Below are 21,825 nucleotides of genomic sequence, written 5' to 3' on the forward strand. Positions count from 1 at the left end.
TCACACCAATGACCAGTTTGAGTCGCGAAATCTTTTGCCAATCAATTGCCGCGCCTCACCTCCCTGACACCTAGAGTCAAGCAAGCTCTCGAAAGATCACCTGCCCTCTATTCAGTGCTCCAAGAATGCCCAAGATACAAGGAAGGTAGAAGTTGTAGACCTCCTGAATTGTAAACATAAAGAGTCGTCTACCACTCTTGATCAACCAAGATCTGGAGAAGGGCTTCAATCTCTGATGAAACGACGGAAAGCACGGTCAGAACTCAGAAGGTCCTTCCTCAACTTAGAGTACATAATTCCCATTTCCCACCCTTTGCGTAGTGTACGGGAACTAGGAAATCGGGCATGAAAGATGCTGACTCGATCAGCGTTACCCCTGCCCTCCTTATCCCTATGATGCACTACTAGCCCCGAAATTTCCCCAAGTCTACCAAAGATCAAAGCAACCTCGACCTCGCTCTTTTCAATCCTGAAGGCTCTTGGCCTCTTCCATCCTCTACCTCCTCGAACATCTCCCCGTCCTCCTTGCTTGAAGTATCGCTTGTACCACTACTACTCTCCTTCGCTCCCAGGCACGGCCCTTGCTTATTGGATCCCCTCAGCTTCAAGGACTTTGTGAAGCCATTGCCTCAATTCTACAGTAACGAGAGATCTGACCGCTCAATTGCACTCTGCAGCAGCTCCTGTCCTGCCCAAAACAAATACACAATTGCCGAATGGTGGATTGATTGCGGATAATTTGACTGGGCTAGGCGCGAACGAAGGGTATGCAAACGTCCCTAGCATTCCTCAGCTTGTTGTCATTCCTTACTCCACAACACACTTCGCTAACATTGGATCAAACAGCCCTCTCCATGGTGGGACCACAACAGGGGACGCAAAACATACCCCGCGCTCTCTTCTCCAGACCCAACTTCTTTTGAGTCTTCCGAAAGCGGTGTCACGTCGATTCTCCAACTCTCGACACCGCCCCGTTTGCTTCGTATGAGTTTGAAAACCCTAGTATGCGGTGAATACAGCCAAATCAAGCAAAATGGAGAGCTTACCTCGATCGAGCGCCTGCGTCGCGCCCCTCCAGATTGTCAAAGGCACCCCAGAGGTGATGACTCCATCATCACGCACGCCAAACTTTTCGTCAACTATGACCAATGGTGTATATTTGCCTCAGAGAACGGGCCAGATCACCCCACCATTGACTCCTCATGATTCTGAAGTGACCTTCGAAAGACACGCTGACTTTCAAACATACCTGCGCGCTTCCTACGCATATCACCCAGAATGTCATCAGAATCTCACGACGGTCACATTACCACTTAACGGTGGGGATGTAATTCTCGTACACTCGGTCCACAGCAATGGATGGGCAGATGGTACTTTACTGGTATCAGGAGCTCGAGGGTGGCTGCCCACCAATTACTGCGAAGGCTATGAGAGCGAACCCATCCGCAATCTCATGAAGGCGTTGACCGTCTTTTGGGATTTAATAAAAGGGAGTAGCATTGGGGGATTAGTCGCCTTCCGCAATTCAGACTACGTGCGCGGGCTGGTTGCCGGTGTGCGCTGCTTACTCGTTCGTCCCATCAGTCCGCATACTCTCTCGTGAAATGGTCATACTAACACGTTTTGCAGGAAAAAACCAATTGTCTGAGCAGGGAATCCAACCTGATACGGTCTCACGATGTGCTCTTCAAAAATCGAAGGGCACTTCTTGGTGATCTTTCGGCTTTCGTCAAGGTCGCTGGAGCTCTCAAAACCCTTCTAACTAAATCTGGCGGAGACCTGGGAGTCGAGCTTGACTTGGAAGAAATGCTCTCGAAAGCTTTCAAAATGGTCAATCGTGCTGTCAAATTCCTAGACATCTGGGAGGAGCACATGCAAAGCGTGGACGCGTCTGTCACTATCGATCACGCTAAGAGCATGCGGGTCCCGCCAACGCCTCCTGCAGATCACACACAGTTTGCTTTATCAAGGAACAACCAAATTGCTTCGAACGCTCATAACAGACCCACAAGCAGCGAAAACGCCAAGAAGGAGCAAAACGGGGTCCGATCGCGGTATGGCCGCTCATCGCAAACATCTGTACGGCCTAGGAGCTCTAATTCCTTTGGACATTTTCACGGATTGGCGAATAGGGAATCGGCCTCTCACCGCACTTCCTGCACTGTATCCCCAATGTCGCAGAATCTGGCATCAGAGAAGCTATCTGCGTTACACAATGGCTTTATCACCTCCCTTGCCTACTTTCTTGGCCTGCATATACAGTCAAGGTCATCCGCCGAAATCCGCCTTACTACCGAACAGTCCATCGTCTCATGTCGGGACATGCTGAGACTTGTTGAGGAAATATGGGAACGTGACCGGAGGCGATCTTTCGCCCTACAGGAAGCACACGATGCCATGTACGACAAGATCGCCGACCTGGCTGATGCTGCGAAAGACATCTATAGATCCGAACAATTTGGAGAAGACAGCGATACCCTCGTGTACGCGGCTACTGCATGTATCTGTGCTGCTGGGGAATGCGTCACAGAATCTCAACTCGTCGTTGAGCGGATCGGAGATTTTGAAGTCGAATCTTTCGGGCTTGGGATATTAGATTTGGAGGTTGCACGCCCCGCAGAGAATCCCATCCAAGTCAGTGAAGACCAGCGCGATGTTACCACAAATGGTCGTCTCATACCGCATGAGCCGCTGAGGGAGCCTCCACCTACGCCCCCCAAGCTACCGGATCACGATCGTCCCGTGACATCGGCCATGTCAGCCACAGCATCGTCTCGCAACTATTCGTTCAACGCAGTGCTGGTGGAATCTACGGACAACTTAGATCGCTCGTCAGAACAGAAATTACTGCCTCCTCTGCCTCCTTTCGCGAGCTGTCTCCTGTCTTATGGAGATCAATTTTCGTCGCCACCATCTTCGAATTGTAGCGTTGGGGACACGCAGAACAACAATGATGGGCGGACTCGAGAAGACAGTCTTGGAGTCTCAAGCAGCTTTGACAGCAGTACCTATGTCGGCAGCACACGCGACTCGGAACCAAGCGTTGTTTCGCAAAGCTCAACCCGTGCCACTTCGCCAGACGCCACGTTGGTCACCTCGCTCGAACGTCCGTCTCTTTACAAGCATGAGACCGGCATCCAGTCTGTCCTCTTTGAAGACGGCGATGAAGATGAGGTCAAACTTTTGGAAACGACCTTCGCCCATGAGCTTGTATACAACAGAGAAGGTCAGATTTCTGGTGGGACCTTACCTGCGCTGATCGAGCGTCTTACTACCCATGATTCTACGCCCGATGCGACCTTTGTTTCAACCTTTTACTTGACTTTCCGCCTGTTTGCAACGCCTACCGCGTTTGCACAGGCCCTTATCGACAGGTTTCAATATGTTGGTGAGAGCCCGCATATCGCTGGCCCTGTCCGACTCCGAGTCTACAATGTTTTCAAAGGCTGGCTCGAATCGCATTGGCGCAACGACTGCGATAGCCTTGCGCTCGAGCTGATCATACCGTTTGCAAAGCGGCAATTACAGATCGTATTGCCAACAGCTGGAAAACGACTCGCTACCTTGGCTTCGAAAGTCACAGCTGCAGATGGACCCCTCGTTCCGCGATTGATCTCGTCCATTGGCAAGACCAACACCTCAATAGCATTATATGTTTCCCCCGATGCGCCCCTACCGGCACCAGTCATTACTAAAAGCCAACTAGCAGCTTTGAAGAACTGGAAGCATGGAGGTGCTAGCGTCAGCATTCTAGACTTCGATCCGCTCGAATTGGCTCGTCAATTCACCATCAAAGAATCTCAGATTTTTTGCTCCATACTGCCAGAGGAGCTGCTCGCAACGGAATGGATGAAGAAGTCAGGCTCGATGGCCGTCAATGTGCGCGCTATGTCGAGGCTGTCCACGGACCTGACGAATCTAGTCACCGACTACATTCTTCAATTGGAAGATCCTAAGAAGCGAGCTATCGTGATAAAGCAATGGGTCAAGATCGCAAAAAGATTCCTAGAATTGGCCAACTACGACTCGCTGTTTGCCGTCATCTGCTCACTCGAGTCGTCGACCATACTCCGTCTTAAGCGGACATGGGAAATGGTATCTTCCAAGACAAAAGCCACTTTGGAGCACCTCAAGAGCGTAGTCGACATATCGAAGAACTACGTGGTCCTTCGACAACGTCTTCAAAACCATGTACCACCTTGCCTTCCGTTTGTTGGTACCTATCTAACAGACCTCACTTTTGTCGACATTGGCAATCAAACAACTCGTCAACTCCCCAGCGAAGGGCCCGAGGAAAGTAGATCAGTCATCAACTTTGACAAGCACATGAAGACAGCCAAGATTATCAGCGAGCTTCAGCGCTTCCAGATCCCATACCGCTTTACCGAGATACCAGAGTTGCAGACCTGGATGCAGGATCAGCTCGTTCGAGTCCGAACGTCAGATGAAAGCAGCATGCAAAATCATTACAGACGGTCACTGATACTCGAGCCTCGAGACCAAGTACAATGCAAGCCATCGCCAATGGAATCGCAGGCTTCATTCTCGTCAACCAAAGACAAGCTCGACAGGGACAAGTTCGAGTTCTTTGGCTTGGGCTGGCCTTATCACTCCAAACACCACTCTAGAGATAAGACTGTCACTAGACCCACTACACCTTCATAATACTCGTTCGTTCATTTCTGCCCCGTCTCTTCCCTCTCACCCACAAACCATATTCAACATCTCGGCGCAAGCGACGACTACGAAAAGAGATACCTGTACACGGGCGGCGGCCACAATGCATCAAAAGGTGTTCTTCTCTTCTTGTACCTTGTTCACGTGCATTACTATTAATTTGTATCACATAACGGTCTGTATCATACCCATTGTACGGACTACGACACAATTTCGTTCCCTCTACAGGCAAGAGGGCCTGGCAACAGGAATCGCAAAAGTCAGTCTTATTCGATTCGCGCCACAATGAGTGGTTGATGTCTGCAATGTTTGTGTTTGTGTATTGAAGCGCAACTCCTGTGCGCTAATGGATGTTGATGGATACCCTTCAAGCGATGGAGAGGTGTTCTGTTGATTGGTAGCTTAGCATGCAATGACAAGATATGGTTTCCAACTCACATTGTAGAGCCATCGTATCTATGACTATGTATCCATTCAAATACCCGTCTACCTTTGAAGTACGGAGACCGCAGCAAAAATGTACGCGCAGCCGACTCGCAGACGAAAGTCTCATTCTCACGTAGTCTCATAGGGCTGAGAATATCATCGAGTCAACCGAGCCCTTCTTCCACCACCACTTTACGCCCATTTCCCTACTAATAATGCGTCCCTTTAGACGGCCCCCCGCCCACCTTCCCCACTGCTCTCAATGCCTTCACCGTTCCATCAGCACCACCGCCACCGCAACCCGCAAGCGCCGTAAAGCCCGCGCTGCCCAGAAAACCATAGACCACGACCTGCAACAGCGCGCCTCGATCCTGCGCACGCGCATTCGCGAAGCCCGTGTCGCACGCCGGGAAGATTGGATACTTGGCCCCTTAGCGCCCAGGAGAGAATCAGGGGCAATGGAGTATGGGACTGTGTCGTCACGGGAGTTGAAGGGGGTGAAAGGGGGGTTGGCAAGAGGGCTCCTGACGCAGAGGGGACGGGGAGGGATCACCGCTGCTGGTAAGAGGGGGAGCAAGGGGAAAGGGGTGGGTATGAGTTGGAAGGAGAGCTTGATTTATGAGGGGGATAGGGTGGCTATTCTGTCGGACACGGGGCCGGAGAGTAGGGACAAGTGGAAGATTGGGACGGTGACGAGCGTGAGGGAGAAGGAAAGGGAGGTTATAGTGAAGGGTTTGAATAAGGTACGTGCATTCACATGGTGTTGACTTTTTCGCATTTGAATTGGTCATGGTTATCGCCGCTTGCTTCTGGCTGCGGCTGCGTGGGTTTGATGTGATGACGTCTCTAGTGCTTTGACATCTACGTACGATGAGAGTTCTTACCTAACAATCAGTTTATAGGTGGACTTAAATGTGCTCGCCGACGGTAAACCTGCCATAAAGTCCAAGCGCCTCCCCATCCCCCTCTCCTCCGTCCGCCTCGTCCACAACCTTCCCGACCCATACACGCGCATCGACACCGACAAAATAATCTCACGCCTCATCCCTCTTCCCAATGAAAAGAAAGCCGAAATTCGAGAAGAATTCAAAGCTGGGGAAATTGACCTGGAAGAGATGAAGACCAGAATGGGAGGGCGCGCGATACCTGGCAGCAAGGAAGTCTACGGGGATTGGGTCGTGATACCTCTGCCGAAAGCAAGGAGGAACAAGAAGGTGGAGACCAAGGAGCACGACAGCGACACCGTACGCTTCGAAGTCGAAGAAAAAACCTGGACACCCACCCTCCTCCGCACCCCGATGCCCGGCGGCGTAATCGACGAGCTCCGCAACAAGTACTCCCGCTTCCGCACCCGCCACGATGCCGGCTACCAACTCGCGCTCGACAACCGCGCGCGGCGCAAGGCCGAATACAAAGCGTGGGCCGAAAGCGGAGGAGGCATGTTAATGACGCCTGCAAAGGAGGCGAGACAGATGGAGAGGGAGAAGTTGAAGGAGAAAGGGGAGCCGACACTGGAGAAGGAGTTGTTGGAGAGGATCGGGGAGGTGATGGCGAAACACGGGGTTGAGATGACGGGGAAGAGGAGGAGGGGGATGGAGAAGAATTTGAGAGGGGAGAGGGTTGTGAAGTGGGGGTCTGATGTGGAGATTCCTGGGGAGAAAAAGGCAGAGCGGGCTGTGCTGGAGGAAGAGGAGGATGAGGATGACGAGGAGTGGGAAGAGGAGGAGGACGAGGTGGGAGATGCGGTAATCGAGGAGGATAAGACGAGTGAAAAGCGGCCTACGTTGTAATACCTGTATACTACACACAGCATCGATAGAACGGCAGATGTACATGCGCAACCCGTCCAGTGTCCATTCAAGCAGGCGAAAGAATGCTCGAAACGCCACCGTCCAGCTCTCTAATCCATCCACGAAGTGAAGCCGAACGAGGAAGGAAAAGAACATGCAACAATGAGTTGACCGTCGATCGGAAAAGGCTCGAGTGCCGTATCAGTCAGTCAGTCAGGGATACTATTCCATCCATATCAGGTCGCGTGTCAAGTAAAAGCAAGTCCTCGATCGGTCCCGAGCCATCAAACACCAAAACGGTTAACACACGGGGCAGATCTTACATTCCTGCGGCAACCCCAAACCCCGGGATGCGGGATCAACAATGATAACGATGATATCCGTCTGTCTATCTGTCTACAGTAGTAGAGTAGAGGTGGTCAAGCTTGCCACTCAACCACAGGAGTACCGGCCAAAAGATGAAATCTTTAGTCCAAATGCTATCTTCTACGTATAGTAGGTATCAAGCTTTCCGAAAGGAAAGGAAAAGTCGAATGTACCTTACCGTGAGTACGAAAGAAAGGTACCGGCGAAATTTGTCTCCCTCTCATATCCGAGAATTGTCAAAATGCGTCCACCGTTACGAGTACCGTGTGTGTTAAAAACCGGGCCAGGCGCGTCTCTCTCTCCCGCTTTGGCAATTTCTTAACCGTGGGAGTGAGGAAGCTGAGAGAATCCAGCCCGAAAAAAGGAAGAAGGGGAAAAAGCAAGAAGGAAGAGATAGGGAGAAAGAAGAGCGGAAAACAAGAGAGGGGAAAAGGGAGAAAATAAGAAGAAAAAAAGGGGAAAGACAAAGAAAAAACTCTCCCTATCCAACCGGACAGACAGGACGACAGACAGACAGACAGATAGACGAACAACCGCCCTCCGACCCACTCACTCACTCACTCACTCACTCACTCACTCACCCATCCCATTCCATTCACATAACCCTTCAAATCCCCCCCTTCTCTTCTCCCCCATCCCCCATCCCCCATCCCCCATCCCCCAACCCCCCAACCCCCAACCCCCATCCCCCCCATCCCCCCATCCCCCATCCCCCCTCCCCTCCCCCCTCCCCTCTCCCCCTAACCCCAATCCACCCAATCCACCCACCCATCCCCCATCCCCCGAGCCCCAAACCCGTCCCCACTTTCGAAAGTTGTCAACCGACCAACCAACCAACCAAACCCCCACACCTATCCAGGGCACGCCGTGGTGGATTGATTGAGAGAGGAGGAAGAAGGAAGAAAGAAAGAAAGAAAGAAAGAAAGAAAATGGGGGAACATGGGGGAGAAGTATGGAGATGGAGATGGAGATGGAGATGGAGATGGAGATGGAGATGGAGATGGAGATGGAGATGGAGATGGGGAGGAAGGGATGGAGATGGAGAGGGAGAGGAAAGGGAAGGAAGGAAAGGAAAGGTAAGGAAAGGGGAAGAGAAAGGGGGGTGAGATGGAGTGGAGATGGAGAGGAGATGGAGATGGAAAGATGGAGGAAGGGAGGAAAGGGAGGAGGATAAGGAGGAGGGAAATGGAGGTAAGAAAAGGTAAGGAAAGGAAAGGAAAGGTAAGGAAAGGTAAGGTAAGGTAAGGGGAAGAAAAGAAAAGGAAAGGAACAAAAGATGGGGGGTGGAGTTTAGGGATGGAGATGGAGATGGAGATGGAGATCTGAAAAGGGGAGGAGTAAGAGAGAGGCAGGGGTTGGAGTTGGAGATGGAGTTGGAGTTGGAGATGGAGTGGAGGAGGAGTTGGAGATGGAGACAGGAGATGGAGTTGGAAATGGGTGGTGAGGTGGTGTATGTATGGATGGCGTATTCACTTTTCTGTTGGAGACTGAAGTCCAGAAAGGGTTGGGCGGGAAGGGTTGGGCGGGCTGGCTGGCTGGCTGGTCTGGTTTGGTTGGGTCTTGGTTTGCTTTGCTTTGCTTTATTTTCCCTTCGTGCTTGGACCGTCGGGAAAGTGGCAGACTTTTGGGCCGGGGGGGGAGAGGAGGAGGAGGGGGGGGGATTGTGCTTTCATGGCTGAAGGAAAAGAAAAAAAAGGGGGGGGAAAACGCGTGAGGGATTTAGTTTTTTTTTTGTTTGATTGTTTGATTGTTTGTTCAAAAGGTGGTTGAAGATTGTCTTGTCGAAACTTATTTCGGGGTCCGCTTCGGAACGACACTGTGCCTCTTGCCAACCACTCGCCTTACGTCTCCGTCCCCTTAAACCTTCCCCCCCTTTTACACAGAGCCCCCCAAAGTCAGTGCCTTGCGGCTTTCCCTTCTTTGCAGATTATCCGTGTATAATTACCCCCCCCCAACCATAAGATACCCATGTATAAGCAAGCCCTCCGTATCCATTGGGTATCGGGTGTACCGGCCAGCCTGCCATAGTCGTTGACGCACGAAAGAATGAAGAGGGAATAGAGGGGGAGGGGGAGAAGGACAAAGAAAAAGCCGTAATGCAGGGAACGTCGTTTTAGAGAGCGTCGTGAGGATGTGATCTCGCCGGGCTGCCGGCATTAGAGATCCTCTCGGTTCTAAAAAGGGGGTTGTCGTTATAATCGTTTGCTGGTCGTGAGAAATGGAATTTGTGAGTAGTGATGTACAGGGGCGAATAGGTAGTAGTGGATGTGCTGTCAGATATGGGAGGGAGAGGGCCCATCATCACGAGCTTGATGAAACGCTTCTCCCGAATACTGCCGAGCCAGCGGGCCAGACACCCTGCACCCAGCGGAAGAAGGCTAGCTTCCGCTTCCTTCTCTGGGGCTGTTGGATCATGGATGGTAACTGTTCCATTGGGCCCACGATGCCTTCCTCGCCCAAGGTTGGGAACTTGCCCTTACTCTTTGGCCCGTTGAGGGAAGGTATCTTTAATATCGGTGTCATGAAAGGTTCAGGTACGAGATCGCTTTGGCTAAGTGACATGGTGGTCTCGGTGGTCTCTGCGGCGTGGGAGAGGCACAGATCAGCATTGCGCTTCCATTCCGCGTCTATTTCTGCCCACTTGTCTTCCGTAAGGCGGTAGATCTTGGATGTTGCACCGTAATGCTCGTCGGTGCGCTGAAGGTGGTTCAAGTACTCTCGACGTGCAGTGTCCCAATCAGCACGCAACCGTTTGTGAGCTGCAAGAGTACTCGGCTCAGGTCTATAGGGTACAGGCTCAATGGTGAAGTTCGCATGGCCAAGCTGGTCGGCCCATCGGTCGTTGGAGTTCTCAATAAGCATTGGCGTTATCTCCGACGACGGCGAGACCGGTCCCAAGCCGCGTTGGCGGTGGAAAGAGGATATCGAGGGTCTTGATGATAGCGGAGGGGACGGCAGGCCGGCTATTCGTGGCGTGGGCAGCGGGCTGTTGAGTACAGAGGAGGCCTCGGGATCGGCAACGCTGGGCGAGTGCAATGGAGATTGGTAGGGCACATCCTTGATATGCGCAGGGATTTGGGTCATGATAGGAGGGAGCAGAGGAGTTGTTGGTTTTGCTTCATGGTCGACAACGCCCTCTTCGAAAGCGTTCGCCTTTTCGACGTCAATGGGAGTAGGGTGGGACTCTTCAAAGCTTTCGTCGTAGGCACTCCTTGTTGGCGTTGGTGGGAGCTGGATGCCTCTCGTCTCAACGGCATCCATTGTTGAGCCCGTCAACGAAGGCGCACGACTTCGCGTGGTTCGAACGGAATTGGCGCGTGACAAGCTTGGCTCCTGAGATCGATCGGGCACGGAGGCGTTGGGCGACGCTTTCCTTGACCGCCATTTTCGAGACAAAGACGGCATTCTTGACCCAAAGCGCGAGGTGAGGCCTTCGATGGGACTCAGAGGAGCGCTGTCGGCGCGTCGTCTTTTGGCACGTGGGTTTGGCGCAAACTCGCTATCCAGCGTATCTTCATCAAAGTCATACGCCGAGGAAAAATGCGGACCTCCAGCTCGGCTGATGATCCATTCCTGCTCCGGGATATTTGGGAAGGCATCATCTATACGTTGTGGTTAGCTCACGAGGAAGCTTACACATCGACAGGACTTGCGCGTGACGTGGTAAGGATTCCAATTACCTTCGCTGATACGATGTTCCTCAATGCCATTGACCATTTGATAGTCGTCATCCTTATCTTGGGGCTCTTCCTTCACGTCGGTCAAAGGTCGACTGGCAGGTGCAAAGGCCTCAATCGACTCTCGCATGTTGGGCGATGATGGAGCGGAAGAACTTGAGCTCGGGAGCCTCGAGTGCCCTCTTAGGGAGAAGGTTGGCGTGGTGGGAGAGGGATACTCGGACAGGGTGGAGGAGCGCGAAAGGTGGCTTCCAGGTCCCGTTGCATTGGACGAATCCATTGCCACATTTCCTTCCTCTTTACTGCGCGCCTCTACCAGTTGTGGTAGCATGAGGGGTTTCAGTTCGCGGCCGCGCATTGTGTCGCACTGTTGCAAGCTTCGTGGTGCTAGCTAGTGTTGGAGAGGGGAGCCATTGTGTTGAGTAAGGGTATGCGCTGGATGTTCTATCACAGTCTAGTGTGTCCGTCTGAGCTTTGTCCCAAAACCTGCTTCGGGAGTGGAGAGGATTGCGACGAGTTCTATTTGGGTATCAGCACCGTAGCAAGGCAGCGGCCGCAACGACAGCCAATGGCGGAAGGCACATGTCCAATGAGGATGGAGGTAGATGAAGACTTACCAGAATAGTGAATGCTGGATGTTTTAGTTGAGATGATATGAGTGGGCGATAGGTATTTGCGAGATAAGAAGCGAAAGAGAGTGTATTGAAGGGTTGTAAGTTGTACGTAGGGTACATGAGAAGGGTTAAAAGAAAGGATAGCAGCAGAAGAGGTGAAGTGTCACGGCCTGAAGCAGCCCTTTTGTTCTCTGCAGGACTTGTTGTTTGGTTAGGTTTGACCGTTGGGGCCAATGGATTTGGCGAATTGTAGCATCTGGCGAGCCCTGGCTCCTGCCAGGGTGTGGGTGGACGGGCCGGCATAACGAGACATCCCATTGGCTCAACTGCCACCATTTGACCCAGTATTCTTTGGAAATACGGGAGGCTGGGAAGCTGAGAAGCACTAGAAAGCCACCGGACTGAGTGGCTAGTGAAAAAAAAAAAAAGGTCCAGCATCCGCCCTTCTTTAGACTGAGCTGTTCCTGAAGTCGCTTCAGACTTTCAGAGTAGTGTGAACTCGGTAGTGACTACCTAGCGAGAGGGCTAGAGAAGAGAGAACATGGTACACCCTGCTCTTTTTTCCTCTCTAACAAGCTTACCGGATATCAGGCCGTTCCCGCACGAGTCACGGAGTAGCCTCCTTTTTCTCGTAACCTCATAGGTACCGTAATCATGATGCGCTATTTTTTATGCTCCAGCAAGGATATGAAAAAAGAAAAAAAGTGAACAGAAGCATTATGATGATGATGATTATTATTATTGTTCAACGATATCACACAAAGCGAAAGTCCAATTGGAAAAGACAAGAAGAAGGACGCAAATCCCTGTTTCCAAATAACGGACAGATGCGCACCACGTAATACGTATGAAATGGTCTCGCGTATTCACATGACAGCACATCACTAGGATAAGTAAGATCTTACTCGTCGCATAAAACCTGGTTGGTCAAGAATTATCACGATTATTTCATTATGTTGCCAGACACTGACAGCTCAATTCAACAACAGCAAGGGAGTCCTTTTTTTTTTCCCTTTTCCTTTTTCCTCTTCTTTCCTTTTTCCATCGCGCAAGGGGAGAGTTCTCTTGCATGAATGACGAATGAGAGCTTTTCCTTTCCAACTTCTGCGAGCAGGACCGCGAGCCCCATAATCTGGAGACGAGGTCGATCAGCCCAAAGGGCCTTTCCCTAACACGGTTAGCAGGCGACGATCGCCGATGCCGGCATTGACCAACTGGCAAATCAGATGACGACATGGGTCCCCTGTGCAGTACTCCCAGCGGATAAAAAAGGGGAAAGTCAAGGCGGAAGCCTAGACCGCCAATGTTCCCAATTTTCACTCGCTTCGTCTTTTCCTTCCAGATAATGCAGCAACAAGCAACCATCAGGCAGAACTGGCGAATCCTTTTCTGCCTTTTCACCATGATGCAGCCTTAAAATAAAAAAGACTTCCTTTGCGATCCAATTAATTTTTCTTTCAAGTCTGCTCACCTCCAGCTAAAGCAAGACGGAAATGCTCATCGCCGACAGAGTCCGTAAAGTGTAAAGAGTAAAGAGACAGGAAGCAAATGACGCTGGAGCTCAAATCCACCCTCAATAATTATAACAATAAAACAAACATGTCATGATGATTGCACAGCCTAACTACCCTCTCAATAATAATTATTCTTGATGACCATCTCATACGAAAAAATGATGCTCTTTTCATCATGGCGGTCGGATTCCTTTCAATTCATGCCATGACCATCCATTGCTTCTTCCTCCACAGGGAAAGTGGACAGAAAGTGGACAGAGCGCTTTGACTTCCATAATTACCGTACCATGATTGCACAGTCTTGTGGCCAGCCTAGAACTCATGTCGGAACCGTTACTTGGAGAAAAAGATCGCGTGCTTCTCTCGCTGCTATGCGTCTCAAGTCTATCTTCAACTGCGAGATGTAGTTGAAAGATGTTGATCATGTAGGGCAGAAAGCTTATCCTTTGCTCGTTGCAGCACTGGCAAGCAGTTTCCTCTCTCTAGACTCTAGCCCACACATCACCCGCGCCATTCATGCCTACTTGGACAACTATCCCCACAGTCTGCTGCTCTCCGTCGGCTGTTTGCCTCACTCAGACCTGCAGCCCAATGCTGTCAATCTCAACCCTGCATTCGTGCCCCTCCATACGGGAAACGAGCAACTCCGCTACTTCTCCCATGCATCCCCCATTCATAAGTAGAATACCTATCTAAGCCTAAGCTAAATCCCCATTTTTGGCACAACTTCAAACCCAATATTGGCTCCAGACTCGGCGCTGCTCCTCGTCACCCTGGAACTACGGATCAACAAAAGAAACGTTAGCCCATCTCAATGTTGCCAAGACGAGATTACCCGAACGGTGTGCTACCTGGAATTCAACCTTGATAACGTCCTGAAAGCCTTCCCGGACCTGTGGCTCCGTGAATCGAGAAGCGAACCCCGTAAAGGCCGAATGTGGAAGGATACTTCTTTTCTCCGGATTGAATGTGCCGGTCGAGAGTGCTCTGACCGTGTCGTTGTGCTGGCACAGTTTGGCAGGAGCTGGAAAGTGAACGCAACGAATAGGCACGGCGAACTTATGAGCAAGCTGCACCCAAACTGCACGAGACTCTTCATCTGCGTTGGTATTGTCTAGGTGCTCCAAGATTAGTCCTTCCAAGTTCCCGGATCTGAGGTTCGCTGGAAGCGTACCAATGGCTACGGACTTGCTTTCAGCGAGCATTCCCGATGCTACCTTTACACACTTGTCCCGCTGTCGGTCGTGCATTAGTATCAAATCGAAAGATTGCGCAATCAACCTGTACCCACGGTTTTCAACGTATCCTGATTGATGCGTTCGTAGCCAAGCGGTTTCAACTTCGTCCAGTAGAACGTCGACTTGCCAGACCCAGGACTACCGCACATAAGGACTATGTCCAATCGATTCCTTCTGCCAATGATCACTGGAGCTTACGTAGGTCAGTCATCGCCGGGCACGCAAGTTGAAAAGAATGACGTACTCGCATGCGTTGAGGTGCTAGAGCTGCAGTTGAGAATTGTACGTGGCTCGAAGGACCTTGTGAACGGAACAGGTTCTTCGTGGAGAAAGTACTCTTCAGGCGTGTGGAAAGTGATCCCGACATTGGAAGCGAAGTCCCTAAAGGTATTGAGCACACACATGGATAGCCTAAAGATTCATATCGAGGCCTACCTGTCTGAGCATGCATGATCTGCTTTGGCGTTGGTCCTGGCTGCGCGGCCGCCAGCATCACCAACAAAAAATGAGGACTGCAAGACTGGACCATTACCCTCGTCGAGATCCAAATCATCTAGGAGCTCCTTCCACGCTCCGATCCGGGGCTTCCGGTAACAGTCACGAGCAGTAGCAGCCAGGAGAAGGATTGGGAAGTCGAAGTGGCTGAAGACGGAGGCGACCTTTGTTTTGAAGTTTGCAAGGCTTCTCTGATCGCTCTTGATCGTCTTCGGGTCATTACGCAAACTGATACTGCCCTGATTGGTTAGAATCACTATGGCGTACCTGGACAGCGTAGGCTGATCAGCAGACGTGGACATATGTAACAGCGATCAAGATGTTCAAGCTCTTTGGAAGGGCACATACCCATCCGCATGAAGATCCTTGAGGACGCTGGGAATACTGAAATGCCACCACCGCCAGTCTGTGGCATCTTTGGCGAAAACATTGCCAGAAGATGTTTTGATTAGCGTAGAATCCTAGACGAGACAGGTCGTGTTTCAGCTTAATCGTGGTGGGAGAGACTTGGGATTATACATGCTCACAAGATCAAATGCTGCAATCTTTGGTCTCTTCGAACGTGGCCGGTTTCTCGTATCAGCAGTATCAGGTTGATGACTAGCAAAGAGCAGACTTTCGTTGATGATTCGCCAGGTGATTCTTTCTGGTTCTTTCTTTGATGCCGGGGTGAAGAAGCTGGATACGGCTCTCTCTGAGGATCGATGCCCATCAGTTAGTTCACTGAGAACGGGATCACCCACCTACTTGTGGTAGTGGACTCGACTTTACGCTTCTTCAAGGGAGGCGGGGATAAAGATGCCTCTTTGGCATTTGCTTCTCTCTCGGCAGCGTGATTCGCTGTCATGATCGTGAACAATTGTGCAGAACAATAGCAACATTTGGGATTGCCAGTACAGCTCAACGCTTCTTAAGATTTTCTATCCTCTAGCTGATCAATGTGTTGACAGTGGTTCCCGCCGGCTATCGCGCTTGCCCCAAAGCTTGACATTCAGTTCTTCGCTCATTGGTTTGGAGGGCAAAGATACTTTTCCTACGAGATGATCCAAACAACCCAGGTGTTAACGATTGTTCACAATACTCTTTCGTGCGGGCTCGCTCATTAGCACGAGACCTGCAAATCACAGCTGAATGATAAAAGTCTAGATAGTCATACTCAAAGTTAAGGCACATCTAAAAGGTGGTATGTATTATCGTTGCCAGTGATGGCAGAGAGCCGGACGGATCCAATTACCAATGCTGTATTTAACCCTGAAAAGGGACAACGAGCAACATATGCATGCGCCTTGCGAGCGCTGGGTATAGTAGGATGTAGAAAGCGCCTTCGATGTAGCCACAATGTGTCCATCCAACGCCAGTAACCATTACCGCCTGTGAAGCCCCTAAACCTCCTTTTTCATGTGTCCACTGTATGACCTTTGATAGTCCCATGCTTTCCCCATTCTCTTGTATGCCAACGGAGCTAATCTTCAAGCTTTTTTCCAGTCAAGCTTCGGTCATTATCATCCGCATCCATGTCTTCTTCGTTGACCTCTCCCCAACCTGAATTTCTCCTGCTAATCCTGCCCTGCAATGGCACTTCTCTTGGACTGGCAAGTGGGCTATCAACACTTGCAAGTCCGCCGATGCTCCTGGTAATGCTATCATTCCTCCCATGGCTGACAAGCCCGCTCCTGACACTACCTCCATCTCCAGGATTGTTCTGCTTTCCGGCATAGTAGCTGTTCCGCTCGCTCGGCAACGCCGGTGCAATGCCGGAAGAGGAATATACGCTTGCCCTCTCAGCGTTTGCAAGTCCAACACTGACTTGACGACTTTGATGATGACCTGAGATACTTGATTGATCATTGACGTTGGAGCTGAGAACACTGAGTGGTAGTGATTCTCTGCTGCCGCCAAACAATGATGATGGGGCCAGAGCGCGCACAGAAGCATTTGTATCGACTGAATTGCGGCGTCGGCGCTTCGAAGACGAAGCAAGGGTCATGATTGAAGCATTGTCGGTAAGGACGTTATTTGCCGTGGCAGTATTATACGTCGCTGGGTGCCCGCCAGCACTAAGGTTCACAAGATGGGGAGGAATGGCAGAGGCCGGTTGCGGAGATGATGGAAATTGATGAGAGAATTGAGCGTTAGAGTTTTGGTGACCGTAAGATGATTGAGGAACGGCCAAGGCAGTTTGGCCACCTTGATTGTTTTGACCAGCTAGAAGGTTGGAAGGTGCAGTTGATTGCATTGTGGTCAACGTTGTAGTCATTGATCTGACTGACGGTGCGGGCGAGGAAAATGTACTGCCTTCGCCCCCACCAACGCCATTAGAGCTCACTGCTCCACCTACAGTGGCTGTAGTCCCAGCTTTTGATGGTGCCGCATCGGAGACAGTGTCAGGACTAGTGGACGACGTCGGTGCAGTAGACTGATTGCTGGTTGTTGGAGGCTGTTGACCGTCATGTGAGATTGGAAGAGACACTTTGCTGTGCGTGGGAGAAACATAGCTAATGCTTCTTCCTGATGGCGGAGTGTAGAAGGAAAGATGACCATTGCCGCTGTTGGGTATCGAGGTATCAAGGTTTGGTTTGTCGGAGATAGAATAAGGGTTGTTCTTGACCGCATTGGCCTTCTTGTTTTTGGTATAGGATAATGGCTGATTTCGTTTGCCTGTTCCGCTTGGAGTTGAATCGGAAGACGGGTGCTTAAGGCTTGCAAGGCGCTTCATCCAGCTCGAGAAGGGACGCCGGCGAGAATGCCTGTCTGAGGAGGGCGTCAGCAACAAGGAGATTCGGTGGCCGGACTGTGCCTTCAAGAGCACTCCAGCTTTGCAAAGCTGAGGAGATGTTGTAGACTCACCTTGTGGTCTTGGGGCCGGTTCTGCCGTCGCCATTATAGCTAAGTAGGGTAAAGACCGTGACTGCTCGAGAACGAGCTACAGGAGTGATGCAGTTGAGTGTATGGTCGGGCAAGCTCTGATTGACGGGAAGAAAGCCAGTAGGTAAATGATAAGGTGTACCAAATTATGAGCGAAGAAGTTGTGATGGGCGGAAGGTGCTCTCTCACACTCTATAGGGCTGACGCCAAGCCTCCCTACTGCTGCTATCAGCTACCGCTTTGGCTTGGGACATTACTGCCTGTTCCAACAATGGCTCGGACGTAACAGACTGCCTGTCGCTCTTCACACTTGGTACTCCACGAAGCCTAATACACTTCTCATAGACCAAAAACATTGCACAAGTTGTAGCCCAGGTTGCCCACGATACCACTACAGATGCACCTGCTGGTCTCTGGGAGCTGCATGATGGGGAAGTGGCACCCACCATGAGGTGAATCACGGAAGGCTCCCTTTTGATTTTAGATAGGGAACTAGATGCTCTAAGATATCATATCTTCAGGATGTCGGAATCGAGTATTCCAACTCCAATGCCGAACACAACACCTTCAATTTTGCCCTTGCCCCCAGAGGTCGCCGCTCAAATCGAATCCTCCACTACCATAACCTCTCTTTCGATCGTTGTCCTTGGGCTGTTGGCCAATTCTCTGGATGCAGATGCTCAGCGAATCGATATCAATGTCGACTTGCGCCGGGGTGCCGCTTCGGTCGAAGACGATGGGAACGGGATACCTCCCAAAGAATTTGGCGAAGATGGAGGCCTGGGGAAACCGTATCGTGAGCTGGACACTTGATCCCTTGTTGAGGCTTTGCTAATGTGGTCCAGATACATCCAAGAACAATAGCCTGAATGTTACCCATGGGAGGAATGGAACCTTCCTGACCTCTGTAGCCGCTTTGTCAATCCTAAGCGTCACATCCCATCACAGGAGCCACCTTCCGCATGCGACGCTCATTCTTCATCACTCAAGGCCAGCCGCAAGATTGATACCAGCGCCATCACATCAGCATCTACTCAACCGTGAGCATGGGACCAAAGTCAGCGTCCAGGATCTTTTTGGGAACATGCCTGTTAGGGTCAAGCAGCGCACTATGGGCGCCGAGCTTGGAAGTCAGGACGAAAAGCAGCTCGAGACGCTGAGAAAACAAATCGTTGGAATGTTTTTGGCCTGGCAAAAACCAGTTTCGGTAACGTTGAAGAGCGCTGAGAGTAGCAAAAAGCTGAGCATACGCGGTAAAGAGATGCCCAAAATCAGTGCAATATCTGGAGACAGCTCATCCAGGAAGCTTGACGTCCCGTTGATAAGCAGTATTTTATCTCAAGCTGGCTTCATTGCACCCTTGGACTGGGATATGTGGGTCAAGACCTCTGCTCGGACACCTTGGGTCACCATTAAGGGTGCCGTCTCCCTACAGCCAGTACCATCGAAGCAAGTCCAATTCGTATCGATAGGAATTCATCCTATAAGCTCGAAAATGGGTAGCAACATTCTCTATGACGAGATCAACAGGCTTTTTGCTTTATCAAGTTTCGGTACCCAAGAGGATATCTCCGATGCTGACGACGACATCAAAGCGAGAAAAATCAAAGACCGCCGGTTCAAGAAAGATGGCTTTACCAACAAGCAGTTGAAAGGCGGCGGCAAAGGGGTCGATAAATGGCCAATGTTCTACATTCATATCGATATACATAATACAAATATACGTCTCAAAGACCGTGTGGACAGGCTTGGGGAGGGGACTATCTCAAGCCTGGTCAAAGTTCTTGGGGCCATGATCACCAGTTTCCTTGAAGAGAATCACTTCCGACCACGTGCAAGATTGGGCCATCGCAAGCAAGATGTGTCCACGAACCCAGCAGCCATGGAAAGAAGCCCGAGTAGCCAACTTTCAGGTGCAACTATCCAGCGATCAGAAGCAGTACATTGTACGTATGCAGACCACAACTTCGGTGCTTGGAGTCGAATAAAGACCGGAATAGGGTCAAAATCTTCGGGTGCATCACCATCGTTAAGCTCCGCTGGCTGTCATACAAGCACTCCAAAAGGCGAACCTCCAAGAGCTAAGGATCTATCAAAAAAGTCGATGGGCTCCTCTCAAATTTGGGAAGCCTCAAGCACAGCGGTGGATGACCCAGTTGGAAGCCACGTTGATGAGCAGACATTTGAGTGGAGAAACCCAATATCTGGGGCTACAGTCCTCATCAATGCCCGGACAGGCCTGGTGATTCCCCCTCGGCCCCTTAAACGACCGGTATCAGCCCCTTCCGAACACTCGCCTCCAGCTTTATCTCCTTGCTATGGAAGGAAAATCCATGGTTCTTATCCCAACAGAAGACTCACCCGCAGTTTCTCTACCCCTTTCATCACGCCCAAAGAAGGGTCATGGTCTAGTGAGCTTCTCAAAAAATGGGAGAACCCTATCTTCGACATTACAGAAGAGTGTATACCTCAGGTCTCGTTCGACGGCCCCACGATTGAGACGTCCGATGTTCTACATGGCCGCCGTCATTGCTGTTCTGATTTGGATATCCAGAAAGCATTCACGCAGTCATCCGCATCTTTCTCGGCGAAGCTATCAAAACAGGGCTTGAACGCGGCAAGGGTCATTTCTCAAGTCGATAAGAAGTTTATCCTCATCTGCGTGAAGAAGTCACCAAATATTGGTGATAGAGAAGACGCAGAACTTCTAGTCCTCGTCGACCAGCACGCGGCAGACGAGCGCATACGAGTTGAAGGCTTATTAGCAGATCTGAAAGCAAGCCCAGTGTTACTTCCAAAACCCTTGATTTTCGAGATCCAAGCTCGCGAGCACCACCTCTTATCCCGTCTTGCCTCTTCTTTCGCAGCCCTGGGTGTCGTCTATGACCTGAGCGCTCCAGCTCGATCTCCAAAGTGCAAGATCACCGTGAAAGCACTACCAGCGGCAATCGCAGAGAGATGCAGACTCGAGCCCAAGGTCTTGATCGAACTGATCAGGAGCGAATCTTGGAAGTGCGAAGAAGAAGGAGGAGGAGGAGGCTTCCTAGCCACCAAGACCTGTCCACAGGGACTGCTCGACATGCTCAACTCGCGGGCCTGCCGAAGTGCTATCATGTTCAATGACGAGTTAACAAATGAAGAATGCCAAACACTTATTAGGCGGCTTGGGAATTGTGCTTTCCCCTTCCAATGCGCACATGGGAGACCGAGTATGATTCCACTGGTGGATGTGGGTGCTGGCGCCTCGCTTTGTATTGGAAAGCAGGTCTTTGGGTCGCAAAAGGGCGAGGTGGATATGAGCAATGAAAGTAAACCTTTTGGAGCTGCTTGGAAGTTTTGGAAACCTGACGGATAGGGTGGCCGTGGGACTGCGTGCTCATGCGATAAATGTGAGGGTTCATGAATTGATTGTATTTCCTTTTGCGGCGTGGTGGAATATTTTTTGATATGTTTCCTGTACAAGACTCGGGCCACAAAATCGAAGTGTCCATAGACAGGTTTCAAATACCAACAATCCTCGCCGTCTTACATCTCTTGAAACCACTCTGATCGAACGAACATATACCACCTGCAAATGCATTCCCCCTTTTCCCCTACCCCTAAATAGTCTCTAGCCATCAAGAAGAATCCAACGACGCCGCACAACCTCTTACATTCCACCCATTGAGCGATTCAAAATCTCCGAACAACGTTGGCAAGGTTCCCAGTAAACCGACAATTCGGTCCCCGGCTGGCATGATAATGTCGACCCACGGCTCAGGTTCAAAGAGTGAGAGAGAGGGGCGCATAATTCGATTTTGCCGCGCTCTTCTCCGTCCAAAGAATCAATGCCCTTGGATATCGCTCCACCGTTCATCTATCCTCTCTACCGGAACAGATCGTTCTCGCACAAGGAAGCGGGAGACGGGCAGCATCATCCTGAGGATAGTTGAATGAAAAGCAGCCTTGGGGATGACAGTGGTCCGCTGTAGGGAATGCTGCGAACAGTCATCGTTGCCCTATGTGGCTGCTTCGATGGATGGCACGTGTGGAAGTGGGATGGCGACCTAGCTTCTGTTCAACCGATGGGCCATGCAGGCGATCCTCACGCCCGAGTATTTTTCAAGTATTCTTCCGGCAAGATCTCCAAGTAGTGGTATCCTACACAGGAAGCGTCTTCGTCG

The 21,825-nt window shown here is 50.9% G+C and overlaps 6 protein-coding genes across 6 annotated transcripts; 3 read left to right on the top strand and 3 right to left on the bottom strand.

The window, feature by feature from the left end:
* Positions 1-1,033: 1,033 nt before the first annotated feature.
* Positions 1,034-4,665, top strand: HO173_010662 (uncharacterized protein; the record flags this gene model as incomplete). The annotated part of the gene is made up of 2 exons (XM_037312547.1): positions 1,034-1,570; positions 1,630-4,665. The coding sequence occupies 2 exons, from the start codon at positions 1,034-1,036 to the stop codon at positions 4,663-4,665; spliced, it is 3,573 nt and encodes a 1,190-aa protein (XP_037160595.1).
* A 653-nt stretch (positions 4,666-5,318) lies between these two features.
* Positions 5,319-6,893, top strand: HO173_010663 (uncharacterized protein; the record flags this gene model as incomplete). The annotated part of the gene is made up of 2 exons (XM_037312548.1): positions 5,319-5,846; positions 6,006-6,893. 2 exons carry the CDS (start codon positions 5,319-5,321, stop codon positions 6,891-6,893), a joined length of 1,416 nt encoding a protein of 471 aa, XP_037160596.1.
* A 2,667-nt stretch (positions 6,894-9,560) lies between these two features.
* HO173_010664 (uncharacterized protein) lies at positions 9,561-11,294 on the bottom strand (the record flags this gene model as incomplete). Its single annotated transcript, XM_037312549.1, has 2 exons — positions 9,561-10,861; positions 10,940-11,294. 2 exons carry the CDS (start codon positions 11,292-11,294, stop codon positions 9,561-9,563), a joined length of 1,656 nt encoding a protein of 551 aa, XP_037160597.1.
* A 2,443-nt stretch (positions 11,295-13,737) lies between these two features.
* On the bottom strand, positions 13,738-15,644 carry HO173_010665 (uncharacterized protein; the record flags this gene model as incomplete). The annotated part of the gene is made up of 10 exons (XM_037312550.1): positions 13,738-13,752; positions 13,799-13,843; positions 13,916-14,178; positions 14,239-14,299; positions 14,356-14,495; positions 14,547-14,683; positions 14,738-15,064; positions 15,146-15,258; positions 15,325-15,491; positions 15,545-15,644. 10 exons carry the CDS (start codon positions 15,642-15,644, stop codon positions 13,738-13,740), a joined length of 1,368 nt encoding a protein of 455 aa, XP_037160598.1.
* A 615-nt stretch (positions 15,645-16,259) lies between these two features.
* HO173_010666 (uncharacterized protein) lies at positions 16,260-17,678 on the bottom strand (the record flags this gene model as incomplete). The annotated part of the gene is made up of 2 exons (XM_037312551.1): positions 16,260-17,548; positions 17,645-17,678. The coding sequence occupies 2 exons, from the start codon at positions 17,676-17,678 to the stop codon at positions 16,260-16,262; spliced, it is 1,323 nt and encodes a 440-aa protein (XP_037160599.1).
* A 506-nt stretch (positions 17,679-18,184) lies between these two features.
* On the top strand, positions 18,185-21,017 carry HO173_010667 (uncharacterized protein; the record flags this gene model as incomplete). Its single annotated transcript, XM_037312552.1, has 2 exons — positions 18,185-18,458; positions 18,508-21,017. 2 exons carry the CDS (start codon positions 18,185-18,187, stop codon positions 21,015-21,017), a joined length of 2,784 nt encoding a protein of 927 aa, XP_037160600.1.
* Between the last annotated feature and the right edge of the window lie 808 nt (positions 21,018-21,825).

Source organism: Letharia columbiana (genome assembly GCF_014066305.1).
Source record: "Letharia columbiana isolate WasteWater2 chromosome Unknown Sc0000051_s0, whole genome shotgun sequence".
Classification (NCBI taxonomy): domain Eukaryota; kingdom Fungi; phylum Ascomycota; class Lecanoromycetes; order Lecanorales; family Parmeliaceae; genus Letharia; species Letharia columbiana.